At 42.5% G+C, this 18,925-nt stretch overlaps 1 protein-coding gene across 9 annotated transcripts in view; it reads left to right on the forward strand.

The window, feature by feature from the left end:
• The window catches only part of LOC137347295 (KH domain-containing RNA-binding protein QKI-like), a 121,220-nt gene that overhangs the window by 44,576 nt on the left and 57,719 nt on the right, over positions 1 to 18,925 (forward strand). For all 9 annotated transcript variants that reach the window (XM_068011683.1, XM_068011689.1, XM_068011686.1 and 6 more), the window contains exon 3: positions 12,191 to 12,307. In XM_068011683.1, coding sequence (XP_067867784.1) covers positions 12,191 to 12,307 — 117 coding nt within the window. The remainder of the gene's footprint in view (positions 1 to 12,190; positions 12,308 to 18,925) is intronic.

Here is an 18,925-nt window from a genome sequence, read left to right on the forward strand (position 1 = left end):
ATTTACTTTCAAAACAATGACATCAGAAAGCTTGAATTCTTTCAATACTGCAATAATTTCAGATTTCCGGCACCTGCAGTATATTTTCCTTCTGTCTGAGCATTGTTCAATTTGAGGACATGCTCTATAAACTGATTACTTTTTGTGGTCAGAGATTATGATTGTGTCTTAGCCTGGGGCTTTTTGTTAGAAACCAGATTTCAACCACTAAAAGCCCAACTTGTTCTTCGAACTTATTTCCATCTTCAAAATGCTGTGAAAGCTGGTGGGGAGAAAAATAAGGGGTCTACTTGCATCAAAAAGTTTGGAATAAGTAGAAGAAAGTTAAAATGGGCTAGGGAGACTCATCCTCCAATCTGCTTCTACTGTGGAGGTTGCACTAATTTGAACTAAGGGGCATGAATTTTCCTTGCTCAATTCAAAAGGTGAATATATTGTGATGGACAAAGACTTCTCTGCTTGTCTTGAGGTTTCATCAGAACTGAAATTATGGCAGCAGTATGGGAGCTAAACTTGAGTTGCATATATGTCTTAAGTTTTGTAACCTGAAGCGCTCTTACCTGTTAATTATTTTGTGGTTAAGGGAATTTGCAGTTTACAGTGGTTCATTGACTGAAATGCATCTCCTTGTCCCTGCTTGCATTAACTCAATTTTGCTACAGTTTTCTCCTGTGCACTTAAGTACTTGTATCACTAGAATTGTGTTGGAATTCCTATTTTGGCACTGTGATGGTATCCTTGTGCTGAGTTTATGGAAAATTTATTTCCATTTCAAAAGTTGGAAGTAACAGACTAGCACTGCATGAAAAAAGCCCAAGAGACAGTCGCCATATTGGCCGAGAGCATGAAAGCATGTGTTACGGCCAGGTAAGGAAGGGGTCTCTGGCTCCCCCTTTCGCACAACCCACAACAGGGGTGTTATCCTTTTTTAACCCAGTAATTGAACTTAATACTTCAGTGAGCGTTTGCTTCTGTTCCTCTAATGTAATTGCCATAAAACCGATCGCAGGTTTTCTTGAGTTTAAACAAGAAAGATATAAGTTTATTGTTCTTAACACTCTAAACTGATTAAAATTACTAAAAATACGCTACACATTCATGCACTCATTTACACGAGAGTCTCACACACATATGGATTACAGAGGGAGAAACCGAGTTGGATGGCTGGAGTAGAGTCTGGAACAAATGGAATTTAAATACTGGATATCAGTCCCAGAGCCCTTAGTTGAAATTGTAGTCTTGAAGTCCTTGCTGGGCTGCGTGCACAGTTGTGGGCTTGCTTCTCCGGCTCCGGAAAGCAGAAGAGGGGGTTTGATCATTGTCCCCTAGTTGTTGGCTGTGCTGGTCTGTAGACTTGAGGCTTTATCTGTTGCAGACGAGACTTCTCTGGATCTTTGCTGAAGAGCTGCTCCCTCGATGGCTTATAGTTACTGTGCTCTGCTTTGAGTCAAAGCTTAGTCTCTCCAGAGCTGCACAAGCAATCACATGACGTTCCCAAACCTCTGTTTTTAATGAGGTCCTTCTGGTAGCTTCTCTGATATACAAGGCTTTACTTCTCAAACTGTCCAGTTACACTTGGTGGGGGTTGGCTCTTTCGAAGTCAGTGAGTGTCGATGGCCCTTGACAACTGTACTGATAAAGCCATTTCAGGTTCTGGCTAGGTTGAATCAGTCATGCTATTTCCAGTCTACTCTGCTGTTTCATGTGTAAATTGCAATGGCTATCTCGGCTGCCAGCTTTTTAAATTATTTCTAACAATTTCCAGTAAAGGTCTCAGGCAAAGTTCCAATCGATGAAATTAATATTTCCCATTTGGCATGTACAGTTTTCATGTCACATTGCAAAGGTATACAATTCTTCGGTGAACCCTAGTATTAATAGTGTAAACCTTATTCAGCATCCTGTTTGAGATTTCATCACTAATGTATCTTAGCTGATGGTACTGGGGGGGCGTGGGTGGTGGTGGTTAGGAAGAGTGAGGAAAAGCTTGTGACTGGTTATCTGCAGTTTATAGAGGGAAAATAAAAGCTAAATTAACGCAATTAAGCCATGTCAATCCTTTAAATCTAGCTACTGGATTTCCATAGAAAATGCAGGTCAGGCAGCATCTGTGGAGGAAAATGTTAGTTGCAAGTCAATGACTTTTTATCAGAACTGGAATAAGTTAGAAATGTAACAGGATTTAAGCAAGTGTATAAGGCCTAACCTCTCCAGTATTTCCACCATTTCCTGTTCTATTTTGCTTTTGTGTTGGCTTTTTGTGTTGCCCTAATGTATAGAATCATGTATGATTCTGTGCCTGTGAGTTTTATGTATTTTAAGAATGTACCCTTAAAACTTGACATGAGAAATCGTGTAAACTTGTGCAAAACATTTTTACAAGGTCAGGCAAGAGGTCATTAACTGTAGGTGAAATGTTGGTTGCTACATGTCCTATTTAAAACTAGTTTCTACCTATAATTTCATTCAAGGAAAAAAACTGTCCTTAAGGTATTCTCCTGAGACCCAGCCTGTAAGACAGAATGACTAACATTCTTCCCTGTCTCCATTACATGTGTATGCTCGCAGAAACTGCAGTTGTCCTTTAATATAACAATATTCCCCTTTCATTATTATGGGGCTGTTAAGAATTTTCTTTAAATTGAAAAACTACCAGAGGAAACTTGCTAGCAAGCAAGCAGCGACAATTTAGCCAGCTCATTATTTTATTTAGAGATACAGCACTGAAACAGGCCCTTCGGCCCACCAAGTCTATGCCGACCATCAACCACCCATTTATACTAATCCTACATTAATCCCATTACCCTCTCACATCCCCACCTTCTCTCAATTCCCCTAACACCTACCTATACTAGGGGCAATTTATAATGGCCAATTTACCTATCAACCTGCAAGTCTTTGGCTGTGGGAGGAAACTGGAGCACCCGGCGAAAACCCACGCGGTCACAGGGAGAACTTGCATACTCCGCACAGGCAGTACCCAGAATCGAACCCGGGTCGCTGGAGCTGTGAGGCTGTGGTGCTTGCCACTGTGTTGCCCTAATAATAATTTAATTATAATTGACAGACAAAACCAAACTGCATTATGAAATGTGTGGAAGGATAACTGATTATTTTATGGACAGCAATCAGTTTTTCCATCCTTGCAGCGGCTAGGGACAGGGGAAAGAGGATTTCTTTTTAAAAAGGGTTGCACATTTACAGCAAGCTTTCGTAGTCTTTGTGTATAAAAAGGGAACTGATGTCCAGCTGCTGGGTGAACCAATGCTTTCATTCCAACTTTGCCAGTTTGGGGGGAGGGGGAGTGAATCTCAACATCATACACTGTTTTCCTTCAGCTAGTTGGAAAAAATGCTTAATTGTGAGGAAGTGATAACAATTCCTTAGCTTTTAATGTATCTGTGGAATGGCAATAGCAACTGAAATGCAATATTGCACACTTTAACTTAGTCGTCTTCTTTGGCCTCCTTATCTCGAGAGACAATGGATAAGCGCCTGGAGGTGGTTAGTTGTTTGTGAAGCAGTGCCTGGAGTGGCTATAAAGGTCAATTCTAGAGTGACCAGCTCTTCCACAGGTGCTGCAGAGAAATTTGTTTGTCGGATCTGTTACACAGTTGGCTCTCCCCTTGCGCCTCTGTCTTTTTTCCTGCCAACTACTAAGTCTCTTCGACTTGTCACACTTCAACCCCGTCTTTATGGCTGCCCGCCAGCTCTGGCGAACGCTGGCAACTGACTCCCATGACTTGTGATCAGTGTCACAGGATTTCATGTCGCGTTTGCAGACGTCTTTAAAGCGGAGACATGGACGGCCGGTGGGTCTGATACCAGTGGCGAGCTCGCTGTACAATGTGTCTTTGGGGATCCTGCCATCTTCCATGCGGCTCACATGGCCAAGCCATCTCAAGCGTCGCTGACTCAGTAGTGTGTACAAGCTGGGGATGTTGGCCGCCTAGAGGACTTCTGTGTTGGAGATACGGTCCTGCCACCTAATGCCAAGTATTCTCCGGAGGCAGCGAAGATGGAATGAGTGGAGACGTCGCTCTTGGCTGACATACGTTGTCCAGGCCTCGCTGCTGCAGAGCAAGGTACTGAGGACACAGGCTTGATGCACTCGGACTTTTGTGTTCCGTGTTATTGCGCCATTTTCCCACACTCACTTGGCCAGTCTGGACATAGCAGTGGAAGCCTTACCCATGCGCTTGTTGATTTCTGCATCTAGAGACAGGTTACTGGTGATAGTTGAGCCTAGGTAGGTGAACTCTTGAACCACTTCCAGAGCGTGGTCACCAATATTGATGGATGGAGCATTTCTGGCGTCCTGCCCCATGATGTTCGTTTTCTTGAGGCTGATGGTTAGGCCAAATTCATTGGAGGCAGCCGCAAACCTGTCAATGAGACTCTGCAGGCATTCTTCAGTGTGAGATATTAAAGCAGCATCGTCAGCAAAGAGGAGTTCCCTGATGAGGACTTTCCGTACTTTGGACTTCGCTCTTAGACGGGCAAGGTTGAACAACCTGCCCCCTGATCTTGTGTGGAGGAAAATTCCTTCTTCAGAGGACTTGAACGCATGTGAAAGCAGCAGGGAGAAGAAAATCCCAAAAAGTGTGGGTGCGAGAACACAGCCCTGTTTCACGCCACTCAGGATAGGAAAGCGCTCTGATGAGCCACCATGTTGAATTGTGCCTTTCATATTGTCATCGAATGAGGTGATGATACTTAGTAGCTTTGGTGGACATCCGATCTTTTCTAGTAGTCTGAAGAGACCACGTCTGCTGACGAGGTCAAAGGCTTTGGTGAGATCAATGAAAGCAATGTAGAGGGGCATCTGTTGTTCAAGGCATTTCTCCTGTATCTGAAGAAGGGAGAACAGCATGTCAACGGTCGATCTCTCTGCACGAAAGCCACACTGTGCCTCACTACTGTGATGGAAACTACTGTGATGAAAACACGCCACCTTTTCCACCTTTTGTAAACTTCAGCCCATCCAACCCTGCTGTATCCTAACTCTTCAAGTCCTGTTCACCCATCACCCCTTGTATTGACTAACTACATTGGCTCCCAGTCTAGCAAACCCTCTCTTTAACATTCTCGCGCTTAAGTTTAAATCCTCCATCGCCTCACCATTGCTATCCTTGTAACCTCCAACCTTATTGCTCTCCAAGAAGTCTGCGTTCCTGCACTTCTGGCCTCTAGAGCATTCCTGATCCCATGCTCCACCATTGTCAGCACTCTCTCGCCACTCCTCGCCCCTTTAAGATGCTACCAAGTTTTTGATCATCTGCCTTTGCATGGCTCGATGTTAAATTTTCTCTGGCACTCCTGTGAAACACTTTGGGCCATTTTATGTTAAAGGTGCTGCATGAATGCAAGCTGTCGTATATGATCACTAATAGAAATGTCGTTACTGACCTAGTTGGTTTAAGATGCAAAGACTTGCAATAGAAAGGGAAAGAAAATGGCGGCTAATACATTTCGTATGCACGTGAACAGACTGTGTTCCAACTGAACTTTTATTTAATCATGGAAATCTAGTATTCTGGTGTGATTAAATGTATGTAAAATATCTTGTGAATTGATCATTCAGAATATTCTAGAAGAAATGAATGTCAGAAGGGAGAGAAAATGTCAAGGTAGCATAAATATGAATTTTGTGCAGTTGGAGTCTGAAGACTTGGGTGAGTGGCTAAATTGCAATTGTCAAAGGATTTTTCACACTAGTATGATTCAACTTGAGAGGCTGACAGAATTTCCACAGCACTGTAATCTTGTTGTTGTCACTCTTGGGCTGTATCCTGCATTGCATCAGTGAGACCATAGCATCCTCATTTGCTCAGAAGAGGAAAAAGATATTTACATTGATCTGATCTTAGTAATGTTGGAATTATTGGATTTTAATACATAGTGAATGCTCAGTGGCATTTTGTGCTTTAGTTTCATATGTATATTTAGTGTGAACAGGTGCAACTTCTATTTTGCATGGAACATTATTTGTGGAAGGTGTTTTGAGTACATCCCTTTAAAGTGGGTCACTGAATTTATAAATAGCGAACAAATGCATGCATTAAAGTTCTCCACATTGCACTTCATGAGCGCTTGCCATTAATTTGTACTTTAGCATGAACTAAAATGTTTCTTAAAAAGCTTTTCTTTTCATCTTGCTGTATAATAATGTGACGATGATGCACACCATTGAAAGTAATCCTTTAGATAGTGCAGGTCTGAATTCCAGCATATGTTAGAGAACTATTGGATTACAAGTTAAAACTGTAAAACCGGTGCTTTTTAAACAAGCAATTGGACACTGGTTCCCATATACATTTGGGATGCTGAATTTTCAGAAGAGTACATTGCATAATTTTGCATATTTGTACAATTTAACATCTGATGAGGTGCACTCAGATTAGGGGCAGCACATCTGGATAGGGATACATGTGGTTTCTTGCCTTTTTTTAAAATTGTTTTTGGTTGGGTTTGGTTCTTAACATTTTCTGCACAGCTGGGAACCAATGTCAGTACCATCAATCTGTTCCTCTTGCCACCCTCTCCACCCTCCACCCAAAATTTCAGATATTACTTGATCCAGTTTTCAAGTGGAAGGCAGCAGCTTTATTGACCACAGGACCAGGCTAGGTTGGTTGATCTAGAAATTAGGCTACAGGAATTTCGTGTGGTGACCATTTCATGACCAGAATAAATGGATATGCGATGCTTGGGTAATGTGCTAGCTGTATGCATACCGTATCTCCTAACATTGGGCAGAATGTTCCTAGCCAGGTGGAGGTGGGTTTCAATGCGTATAGGAAGTTTAAAACCCCTGAAATTGACATCTGTCAGGATCCCAATGTCTTCCTGCCCTCATTGGCTTTCTGTGGGCCAGCTTCTAAGTCCAGCATGGAGCCCCCTTGAAACTGGTGGGGCAGCAGATTTGAGCCAATTAAAAAGGCAGTTAAGAGCCTTTTTAACCTTGGATTCCATCTTTCCCAATAGCACATGGGTTCCACACTGTGCACCTCACCTGGGTCAGGTGAGTACACTGGGAAAGAGCTTCAGTGAAACTGGTGAACTAGGAAGGCTTTAATCAGTGAAACTGAAGAGCTGCAGCCATGGCCAGGTGAGAGGCTACTGTTCGAAGTACTTCTGAAAGCTGTCACTGCTTGAGAGGTGATTGCAAACCTCTTGAAAGGCACTTTATCTGTTGAGCAGTTCTTTCGCCTTTAGCTGCATTTCCCTGCTGTCAGCTTTCAACATGGCATGGGAGCAGCTTATGCAGCTCCAACTTCTGCTACTCAGGGGCAAGAGCAGAAGCAACAGCTCCAGCAGCAGCAGAAGCAACACCAGTAGCAGCACCAGCTGCCTTCTCAGCTGCATGCCATTGACACAGATTCAGCTGGAAGGAGGCGAGACCCCCAACACAGGGACTACAAGCAGAGGATCAGCACTCGACATGAGTATCAGTGGTTCAGCTGTCACAGCAGGTCACGGCTGACATCTGCAGCCTCCTGGAACTAGATTTCCTTTGTGGTGCATCTGGTGGGCATACATGGCCGATGGCCGACAAGGTGTCTGGCATCGGAGGACCACAATTCTCTCCCTGCCTGCCTCTTGCTAGGTTGTGTGCTCTATTCTATATAAGGAGAGAAAGCAGAGAGGTGCAAGTGTTTGTCATGGCTTGTGTGGAGAGGAGGAAAGGACACCATACCATGGAGGGTAACTGTGAGGCATGGGTGCAAGAGGACAATAGGCTGAGGGGGAGCGATGATGGGGATGTAAGATGCCTGCAGAACAATGAGTGGAGCAGCAAGGTGTGTTTCATAGAAACATAGAAAATAGGAACCGGAGTAAGCCATTCGGCCCTTCAAGCCTGCTCTGCTGATCATCCCAACTCAGTAGCCTGTTCCCGCTTTCGCCCCATACCCTTTGATCCCTTTAGACCCAAGAGCTATATCTAACTCCTCCCTTGAAAACATACAATGTTCTGGCCTCAACTGCTTTCTGTGGTAGTGAATTCCACAGGCTCGCCACTCTCTGGGTGAAGAAATTTCTCCTCATCTCAGTCCTGAAAGGTTTACCCTGTATCTTTAGACTATGACCCCTGGTTCTGGACTCTCCCACCATCAGGAACATCCTTCCTGCATCTACCCTGTCAAGTCCTGTTAGAATTTTATAGGTTTCTATGAGATCCCCCCTCACTCTTCTGAACTCCCAGTGAATATAATCCTAACCGACTCAATCTTTCTCCTCATACGTCAGTCCTGCGATCCCAGGAATCAATCTGGTAAACCTTCGCTGCACTCCCTCTATAGCAAGAACATCCTTCCTCAGATAAGGAGACCAAAACTGTGCACAATATTCCAGGTGTGGCCTCACCAAAGCCCTGTATAATTGCAGCAAGGCATCCCTGCTCCTGTACTCTAATCCTCTCGCTACGAAGGCCAACATACCATTTGCCTTTTTTACTGCCTGTTGCACCTGCATGCCTACCTTCAGTGACTGGTGTATGAGAACACCCAGGTCTCGCTGCATATTCCCCCTCTCAGTTTATAGCTGTTCAGATAATCTGCCTTCCTGTTTTTGCTACCAAAGTGGATAACCTCACATTTATCCACATTATACTGCATCTGCCATTCATTAGCCCACTCACTCAACTTGTCCAAATCACCCTGAAGCCCCTCTGCATCCTCCTCACAACTCACCCTCCCACCCAGTTTTGTCATCTGAAAATTTGGAGATATTACATTTAGTTCCCTCATTTAAATCATTAATGTATATTGTGAATAGCTGGGCTCCTAGCATCGATCCCTGCGGTACCCCACAAGTCACTGCCTACCATTTGGAAAAAGACCCATTTATCCCTATACCTTGTTTCCTGTCTGCCAACCGGTTTTCTACCCACCGCAATACACCTACCCTCAATCCCATGCGCTTTAGTTTTACATGCTAATCTCTTATGTGGGACTTTGTCGAAAGCCTTCTGAAAGTCCAAATAAACCACATCCACTGGCTCCCCCTCATCAACTCTACTAGTTACATCCTCGAAGAATTCTAGTAGATTTGTCAAGCGTGATTTCCCTTTCGTAAATACATGCTGACTCTGCCTGATTCTACCACTGTTCTCCAAGTGCTCTGCTCTAAAATCTTTGATAATGACTCTCGAATTTTCCCCACTACCGACGTCAGGCTGACTGGTCTATAATCCCTGCTTTCTCTCTACCTCCCTTTTTAAATAGTGGGGTTACATTAGCTACCCTTCAATCTGTGGAAACTGTTCCAGAGTCTATAGAATCGTGGAAGATGCCCACCAATGCATCCACTATTTCTAGGGCTACTTCCTTAAGTACGCTGGGATGCATACCATCAGGCCCTGGGGATTTATCAGCCTTCAATCCCATCAATTTCCCCAACACCATTTCTCTAATAATACTGATTTCTTTCAGTTCCTCTCTCTCACTAAGCCCTGTGTTCCCCAACATTTCTGGTATGATATTTGTGTCCTCCTTTGTGAAGACAGAAGCAAAGTATGCATTTAGTTGGTCAGCCATTTCTTTATTCCCCATAATAACCTGAGGGAGGAGTGCTGTACAGGAAATGCTGGGTAAGTCAGAAGGTGGGGCTTGGCACCTGAAAGTGTTTTGCCACTTATCTGTCATGTCCTTCTGAGGTCCTGGATCCTTTTGGTGCACTGTCTCCAGGTTGGAGGGGGCATACTTCTGCTCACTTCCACGGACACTTACATCCATGCCTGCTTATTTGGAGAGTTTTTTTCTTCCATGGGATGTGCGTGTAGCTCGCAAGGCCTGCATTTGTTTGCCTATCCCGAATTGCCCTTAACAACTTGCTAGACTATTTCAGAGGGCATTTTAAGAGTCAGCCACATTGCTGTGGGTCTGAAGTCACATGTAGGCCAGACAGATAAGGATGGCAGGTTTCCTTTGCTAATGGACATTTGTGAACCAGATGGATTTTTACAACACTTGATAATTTTGTGGCACCATTACTGAGTCTAGCTATACATTCCAGATTTTTATTAATTAATTGAATTTAAATTCCACCAGCTGCTGTGATGGGATTTAGTGTCTCAGGGCATTAGTTTGGGCCTCTGGGTGACAAGGTCATGACATTACCACTAGGCCATTGTATCCCTCTTTCTGTCCTTGGGAGAGCTCTTGTGTCACTAAGGCCCCTCAGATACCGCAGCAGGACCTCTAGGTAAGAGTGAAGACACCTGGGAGCTGTTTTCCCAGGTCTACACTCTCTCCCTGTGATTGCTGCAACTTCAGAAATCCAATGTTGGTTGAACTCTTGTAACCCATGCTGTGGTCCCTTTAATTGGAAATCCTTCCTTTGACAGAATAGCTGCGTCATCCTGCCTTCCCCCTCGTCGGGGGAACCTGGACTCGGGGTGCTAATGCTATTGCTCTGAGAAAGAGCCTTGGCAAAGTCGGCAGGGGCTAAGTCCACAAGATTCTGCCCATTGTGTTAAATCAGGACTTGATGTGTTAGTCCTGGAGATCTTGATTTACTGGGTGAGCTAGACACTACTTGATTCATTCACAATGCTGTTCAAGGAAAATAAAAGTCCCATTACTTGCATTTTAAAAAGATAGTTTAACCCTTCTTCCAATGGGCCAATTCTACTTTGATTAGTTAATGTACAGTATCTTCCAAATTTCACTATATTCATTTCAGAAATCTTCAATTTTGCTTGTGCTGCAGTCTGTGGTATTCTGTGTTTCAAAGGAGTTGGGTCATGTCGCGTCCCACATGATCTACAGTGTTTGCCGTAAATAGAGGATAGGTAATTGGTAATCCTGGGCATATTATCTCATTCATAGCTCAAATAGAGGTATCCATTTTGGTTCATGAGACTTGGTCTGTTTATGAAGCAGCCTGTTTGCTATGAATGCAACACCAAAGTGGTGGGAGGGAATTCAAACTGTAACGGGCAAGCTGAGGCCAATAAATAGGAGTACAGGATCCTAAAGGATGAAAATTAAGAACTGAAAATCCTACTCTTTGTTTAATTTTTAGAGCTCAATACTTCTTTTGCATCTGCCGTGATTTTGCATTTGTGGATTTTCTGATTTTGTCCAAATGGGAAATACAGCACTTAGAACTCCAACAAACCCTGAAAATTGGCCACTTAAAAAAAATTCTTGTATGTTAACACAACAACTTCTTCCATGGAGTTGCACTCTGTTGGAGAATTGGGTCTCTTACCTGTCTTAATGTTGCTGTTTGTCTATTTCCTCTTCCAACTCTTTTCTTGCTGTCACACTTTGTTCCCTGCCCTGTTCTGTTCTTTTTCGGCTGCTCCTTTTGGGTAGGAGTCAGCAATTTTGGGACTGGGGTTGTAGGGAAAATGTGGCTCTTGGCTTAGTAACTTCCTTCTCACCCCACCCCAATGACAAGTACGCCATCCCTTCCTCTTCCACCTTTGTTCTACTGTTTTTTTAGCTCAGTCTTAACCATCCATCTACTTAGCCTTGATTTCTTCCTTGTCTTTCCCTGAACCTATTACCCTCTTATCCTTTCACCCTTCCTTCGAGACTTTGTTTACTTCCAAAATTCAACTTTTAATTAATTTTAGAACAAAAAAAAAGACACTCTTTCTGATAGGATTAGCAGTTAGAGCACGTACATAAACTGACTCAAAAATGACAGTTCTGATAACTCAATTTCCAAAATTTGTTTTTTAAACTTGGGCTTTAGTGTGAGGAACCTCTTTTAGCTCTTGCTTTCTCCTATCTCTGTCTCCTGGTCTGTGTGTGTTCTCTTTCTCTCCTGTCCTCACCCTTTCCCTGCCAGTTACAGGTAACTGCAAAATGTGGAAACTTATTTTCAAGGAAATTTTCAATGAGACTTGATTTAGATGGTAGCTTTCAGTGAAAGATGAATCAAATCTGCTAAATTATAGGTAATTGTCATGGTAAAACTATTGTGGAATTTGGTGTAACTTATTTAATATTTTTATTTATACATGTATGTGCTAAAATCTTTAAAAATTGTCTCGCAGAAGCTTGTTTGTGTCAAGTTGTTGGCAGTCTAAAGTGAAGGTTACTTTGTATATAAGTATTATAGGGCTGTCAGTTTTATAGGGTTAATCCAGTACTATAAATGTGCCATGCAGTAGTATAATCAAATGTAATTATATTGTGTTCTGACATTGGCCTTTTTCTTTTATCTTCCTCAGTTTAACTTTGTTGGCAGAATCCTTGGCCCAAGAGGGCTCACAGCAAAACAGCTGGAAGCGGAGACTGGTTGCAAGATCATGGTTAGAGGGAAAAGTTCAATGCGGGACAAAAAGAAGGTAAGACCACAAAACAGCATGGCCTCCTGACCTGTTTTGGAGAGTGGATGACTAAAGTATGTTTTTGGGAAAAGGATTTCCTGCTACTGAAATTGTCCAGATTGGGAGGATAAACGACAGGTTTCTGATGAGTACAATGAGCAATTTCTATGTACTACAGAGAAGTTATTAGATTTATATCTTCAAGGAGACTGCATATAAATCCTTTTGGTGGGGAAAGGTAAAATTGATACACTCAAATATGTGAATCCCTCCAACAGAGTAACCAGCAGCTTTTTTCTGTGCATGTTTTGTCCTTAACCTCTCCGATCAGCTATCTCTGCAAATGTTATTGTGACAAACATTTGCCTGTAACTACGTTTAGTAAGAAATGTAGATGGGATGAGGTGACTTTATCCACACTTGACATTCTTATCACGAGTATAGCTTCCTACATTGTTGCAACAATATCAGAAAAACAGACCAGTGGAGTCTGTTTTTCTTCCACTAGCCTTTTGGTTTCTTGAGTATCCTTTATAGCTTCTACGTGTCCAAATGATGCTGTATTATAGCCAGATTTCTTATCTGTCTGGACTTGCACCAACATTGCCCAAGTACTCTTCCCTTTATTCCTTTTTTTAATGATGAAATACACTACGTTGTAAAGGCTTGCTACCTGACCCGGACCCGACGGCATGTGTCGGGTCTGGCTTTCGGGCTCGGGTTGGGGACACACAGGAAGTCTTGCATTTTCCTCTGCTGGAGTGGAGTGTGTAAAAGTTGAAACATTTAACTGAGCTGGAGTCAGGGATGTCAAGGACGGAAACTGAGTCTGCTAATGAATGTCTCAATGACGTCATCACGCTCATGCTGCAGCTTCCTTAATCCAAAAATGGTACAGTGAGTGAGTGAGTGCACTATGGAATCAAGGTAGCTAACCATTCCGGTGGTCGGGCTGGGTTGGGTCGGGCGCGGGAAAAAGTGGAGGGACTCTGACTCGGGTCCAATGTGGTCCTGTCTGGTTTGGATGGGGTTTTATTTCCTGACCTGAGCAGGCCTTTACTACTTTGGACAGTGCAGTCCTGTCTCACCTTGTTCTTGATGCTTTGCTAAAACTTTTGATGAGTATTGAAGTGTGAGCAAAACAGGTATCCCAAAGTTTTAACTGGTTGTAGATAATTCATTTGAGAATGGGCACCGTTGATAAAGTTAGCATTCTTGAGTAGTATACCTAAGCAATGTTGTACAGGCTTTGACGATGCAAGGTCAGAGAGGCAGCCATGATAGAGGAAATGATTGGAAAATGAACAAGCAAGCCATGTGGAAACTAGCACAATTGAGAAACATTGAGCAACTTAGTTAGTAGGGCTAAGTATGATTGTTAAACAGCCTACCTGATTTTTTTTTTCTTTCCTTCGACTTGTAGAGGAAAACCAGACAAGGTATATAATAGACGGCCCAATCTACTGCACCTTGTTTAACATCCTCACCAATGTTGAAAATTTTGCCTAATGTGTTAAAATCACAGAACCACAGAATTGTTACAGCATAGAAGGAGGCCATTCGGCCTATAATGTCTGCACCGGCTCTCCAAATGAACAATTCCGTTCGTACCATTTTCCCGCCACCTCACCGTAAAGTTGCACATTCTTCCTTTTCAGATAACTATCTAATTCCCTTTTGAGTGCCTTGATTGAACCTGCCTCCACCACACACACTGGCAGTGCATCCCAGATCCTAACCGCTCGTTGTGTGAAAGTTTTTCCTCCTGTCGCCATTGCTTTTGCCAATTACCTTAAATCTGTGCCCCCTCCTCCTTGATCCTTTCATGAGTGGGAACACTTTTTCCCTATCAACTGTCAGACCCCACATGATTTTGAATACCTCTATCAAATCTCATAGCCTTTTATTCTACAAGGAAACAGTCCCAACTTCTCCAATCTATCTTCGTAAATGACGTACCTCATCCTTGGAACCATTCATCCGAATCTTTTCTGCACTCCAATGCCTTCACATCTTTCCTAAAGTGTGGTGCCCAGAACTAGATGCAATACTCCAGTTGAGGCTGAACGTGTGTTTTTGTACAAGTTTAACATAACCTCCTTGCTCTTGTACTCTATGCCCCTTTTGATAAAGCCTAGGATACTGTATGTTTATTAACTGCTCTCTCAACCTGTCCTGCCACCTTCAGTGATTTATGCACCTACACACCCAGGTTCCCAGAGATGGACATGAACTGAAGAACTTAGCATGAGTTGCTGTTTGGGGCAATTGATTTAAAGCAGAAATGAAGCAGTTGATCAAAAGGCACTTGATATTTACATACATCAAGCTGTTTCCATTCCCTTAATGGACTAATTCACTGTTCATCTTAAATCTTAAGTGCCATTCTAGAAGTCATGAGAGGCCAGAGATTTTATTTTTCAAATAAAACATTTCAGTGAAGCTTCCAGACATGTGCTGCGCGTAGATGCTTAAAAACTGAATCGTCAAAATTAATTAATGCACATGGTCAAACTAGGTTAAGCTGAGAGCTGGAGTTGTTTGATCACAAGCTGTTTCAGAGCCAAGGTAATTTGTTTCATGAAGGAACAGGCATGTTTTTTCACATGTGTAAATATATATATTGAGTATTTATGGTTTTAAAAAGTACTTTTTTTAGTTGCACTGGCAAGTGTGGCTCCATAGCACTTTGCTAACCTAAGATTTCCTACATTACTACAGTGGCTACACTTCAAAAGTTCCGATGAAGGGTCACTGACCCGAAACGTTAACTCTGCTTCTCTTTCCACAGATGCTGCCAGACCTGCTGAGTGGTTCCAGCATTTCTTGTTTTTACTTCAAAAGTACTCCATTGGCTGTAAATTGCTTTGAGGCGTTAGGTGGTCGTGAAAGGTGCTATATAAATTCAAGACTTTAAGATGGCTTCTTTAAATATCATTAGATCTGTATCTTGTGTTTGTACCAAGTAGGTACAGAAATATAGAAAGAACCACAGAAAAATTACCGCACCGAGGCCATTCAGCCCATGTCTGCGCAGGCTGAAAAAACTAGTGTCAATCATAGAATTATCGATTCAATTGATGACAAAATCACAACTGGACGTGACTAGAGTGCAACTCTTTCCTGTTAACGAAAGCTGGAGACTGCCCGAGTGCAGTCTGTAACTACATGAAATCAAGGGAAGCCAGCCATTGCTTCAAATCCCAGAGTATGCTCATTTTGACTGACCTTCATAGGAAAGGTGGCTTCTTGATTTATCCCTTGCAAATATGGCATTGGTGACTTGTTTGATACACTTGCGTGTTGCTGACTGAGAGTTGACCCCTGAAGCTCCCTGAAAGGAATCCAAAGCAAAAAGTTTAAAGGTGATGCTGGCTTTGACAATTGTTGGCAACTGGCTTCCTCATGTGCTACTCCTCATATCCAGGAAACATCACTTTTAGCCAGTCAGCACTATGGTCTGGGTGGGGCCTCCTGTGAGCAATCCCCCTTGCCTGTCTTATTGGTTCATTTGTTGCTGTTCCTGGTTGTGCAGGCTGTTATATCTATTCCTCTTCTAAAACTATGAAGCAAGACTCATGTTAACTGTGGATGCTGATCTAGGGTGAGTCAGATCAGAAAAATTGGGAACCATCAGTCTCTGAGCTTGGAAATCCAAAAAACACAGATCCCTATGATCATCTGGTTGCCTGGCTTGGTATCCTTCATAGTGACCCTCAAAACAATCATTTTAGCTCCGTCAAGGTGAGTGCAGTGAGGTTCTAATTTTCATATGTTCATGAGGCGGTCAGCAAAAACAAAGCAGAAATGCAGTTGTTCTAACTTAGCTACCCTGTTCTTGTCAGGTGGGATGGCTTAAAATCTTACTGAGTTGTGATTCTTCAGTTATTTCTGTTTGATGGGAGAGACCACATTGAGGGAAGTGATGTAGAATATGCAGTCTTTTCTTTTGGGGGGGAAAAAAGTGCAAATTCAATTTTAAAATAAAGTAAATCTTGTACTGTATTTCATTTTTCTAATTTTTTTTGTTTCTAACAACAAGCCTGTTTGGCAGCATTTGCTAATAAATGACAAGTTCTGTCATCTCTCATCATCCATTAATAAATCACTTGCAGCCACTGAAAACTGTGAGGTTCTAGTAGTCTGAGCAACTTAAACATTGCTAGATTGATTTGATAGAAGTCAAATTATTTGTGTTGTAGGAGCTGATTACATAGGCTAGATAATAAATTAGAACTTTTCACCCAGACATTTGGACTTCAGTTTTGCTGAGTTTGTGGTTTTTGCTCTAGTCTGAGAAATGCGCTCTGCAAATCAAATCTTCCTCCCATTTAATTAGTTTTGAAGGGGACAGATGAAGTGTAAAATTTCAATACTTAGTCATTTTAACCTGCAAGCTCATTAAGCCTGGATGAGTGGCATGCAATGTGTATACACCTCATCTGTGCAGTTTTTTTTTCTCCCAAGACACTCATTTTGTAATGCTTGGTATTTTGTGCAATCTACATATATGCATTTCACTTTTTCAGCTTGTGTGCATATTGCACCCGATGCACCTTTTTCCAGCTGTTAATGCTTAAGATGTCAGCTTAAAAAAAAGATTATAATTGAATAATGAGTTTGGTTCACGCGAATTGTTCTCTATTGGGCAAGAGTTTGAAGACGACAAATGGAAATCTGGTTGTCAGCTAGGCACAGAATTAGTAATTGGGTGGCTGTTGATGCTCATTTACTTCTTCGATTTCTAGGTTTTTAACTAGAGATGCATTAAAGTGGGCATGTTGGGCATTCATTTCAAGCTTAAATGTTTCTAATCATACTGTTGCATTGCCTCCAATGACTTACCCTTTCACACCTATGCAGTACTATAGGGTTTCATCCTTGGCTGCTTCGTCTTCATTTACATGTGCCTCCATAACATTATCCGGTAGCTTGACTATGCCCAGTTTATTGTTTCGATCAGTGGCCCAACAGCTGCTGCTATCTCTCTAACTGCCTATTCAAGAGTAAAATTTGGAGGAACCAAAACTTCAAATTTAATTTTAGCAAAACTGAAACTTTCCTCTCTGATGCGGGTTTTTGCTTCAGCTGATATCTATCTACCTTCCTGACTGTCACATCAAACTCGGACGTGGAAAATTATATACTATTTGACCCAAGTTCAGTTTCCTTTCCTTCTCATCTCTTCCCTGCCACCACCTCCAGTCCGGTCTGTCAGCCTGCAGTTTCAGTTGCCTCTGCTGCCAAACTCTAATCCTTTCATCATTAAAATGGAAATAATTTACAAGCTAGCTATTGGGCTGAGGGCACTCTTTTAATGTTGGGTCAGGCCCCAGAAGGTGGAGCATTTTTCCCCATGTATGAAACTAATTCCTTTCACTAGAATGTGTAATTTTAAGATTCGTTTAAGTAGGCTCTGTATTGATAACATGTGACTGGATCAAATTACTGATTCCACATTGAATAAATTGATCGTGCTATAACATGGATGCAACTTGAGTATCTCAAGCTACAGTTGGTAATTGTTTCCATCTTAATGTGGGAGATTGATGTAGTTTTTTTGTTCGGGTGATTTTACTGCAGGCTAACACAATAATAGTTGTAAAACTGCAGGTGTATCCGTTCCCTGCCTTTTTAGGCCGTATTCAGCTTTTGCCAGTGAATAAAGGAAGAATACAAAGCATTTTTGTAAAAGGAGTTGAAATATGAAGGCCAGTGTAAGTCCACATGCACTGTAATCTTAATTTTCTAGCTTGGGAAAGGATTTTGAAACCTTGCCTGAGCTTGAATTTTTTTATGGGGCATCTGTGGAGTCCTACAGTTAGTTTGCTCATAGTCTGTTAACCACATCAAAATTAAATGGTTGTAGCTTTCAGTGCTGCATAGAAGCAAGATTGAGCCTTAAGTTGTGGGGTGTGGTGTAATGATCAATGGTTTATTACAGGTCATTCTTTGTAAAAAAAAATGTATTCAGTAACTGTGGGGATTGATGCAGGGGTCGAGTAGGGATTTGCCTGTTCTATGAACAACTTCAGATGGTGCCAAATGTTAACTAAAATTCAAATGTAAATATGCCTCTTTTCAACAAGCTGCTGTCTGGATTCTATTAGCAGCCTGCAATCCCTCTACCCAGCAGTGCAAAAACTGCAGGTGCTACGTGGAATATGAACTGCAGGGGTGGGATGGTGCAACAGTGAAAGGGAAAAGCAAAGAAATCATGAAACAGAGGTGAAGCAAGAGTGAAAGCAACAGTGGTTAGGGACAGGAGGGTCTGACTGAGTGAGGCAGGTAGAGGGATCCAGGAGGTAGTGTTGCAGGACCCTCAGGTTTGAGATTCTTGCTTCCTGTGTGGATGAGAGCAGAGACTGTAGGGAGGATGAGCAAACTGGCCATAGCACCATGGTACAGGGAGCCATTCAAGTGGGGGGAGAAAGAAATGTAATTGTAATCGGGGATAGGATAGTTAGGGGCATAGATAGTTCTCTGTGGCCAGGAACGAGAGTCCCGAAGGCTGTGTTGTCTACCTGGTGCCAGGGTTCAAGATATCTCATCTGGGCTGCAGAGGAACTTTGAGTGGGAGGGGAAAGATCCAGTTGTTGTGGTCCACGTAGGTACCAACAATATAGGTAGAGCAAG

This window comes from Heterodontus francisci, chromosome 31 (assembly GCF_036365525.1).
Source record: "Heterodontus francisci isolate sHetFra1 chromosome 31, sHetFra1.hap1, whole genome shotgun sequence".
Classification (NCBI taxonomy): domain Eukaryota; kingdom Metazoa; phylum Chordata; class Chondrichthyes; order Heterodontiformes; family Heterodontidae; genus Heterodontus; species Heterodontus francisci.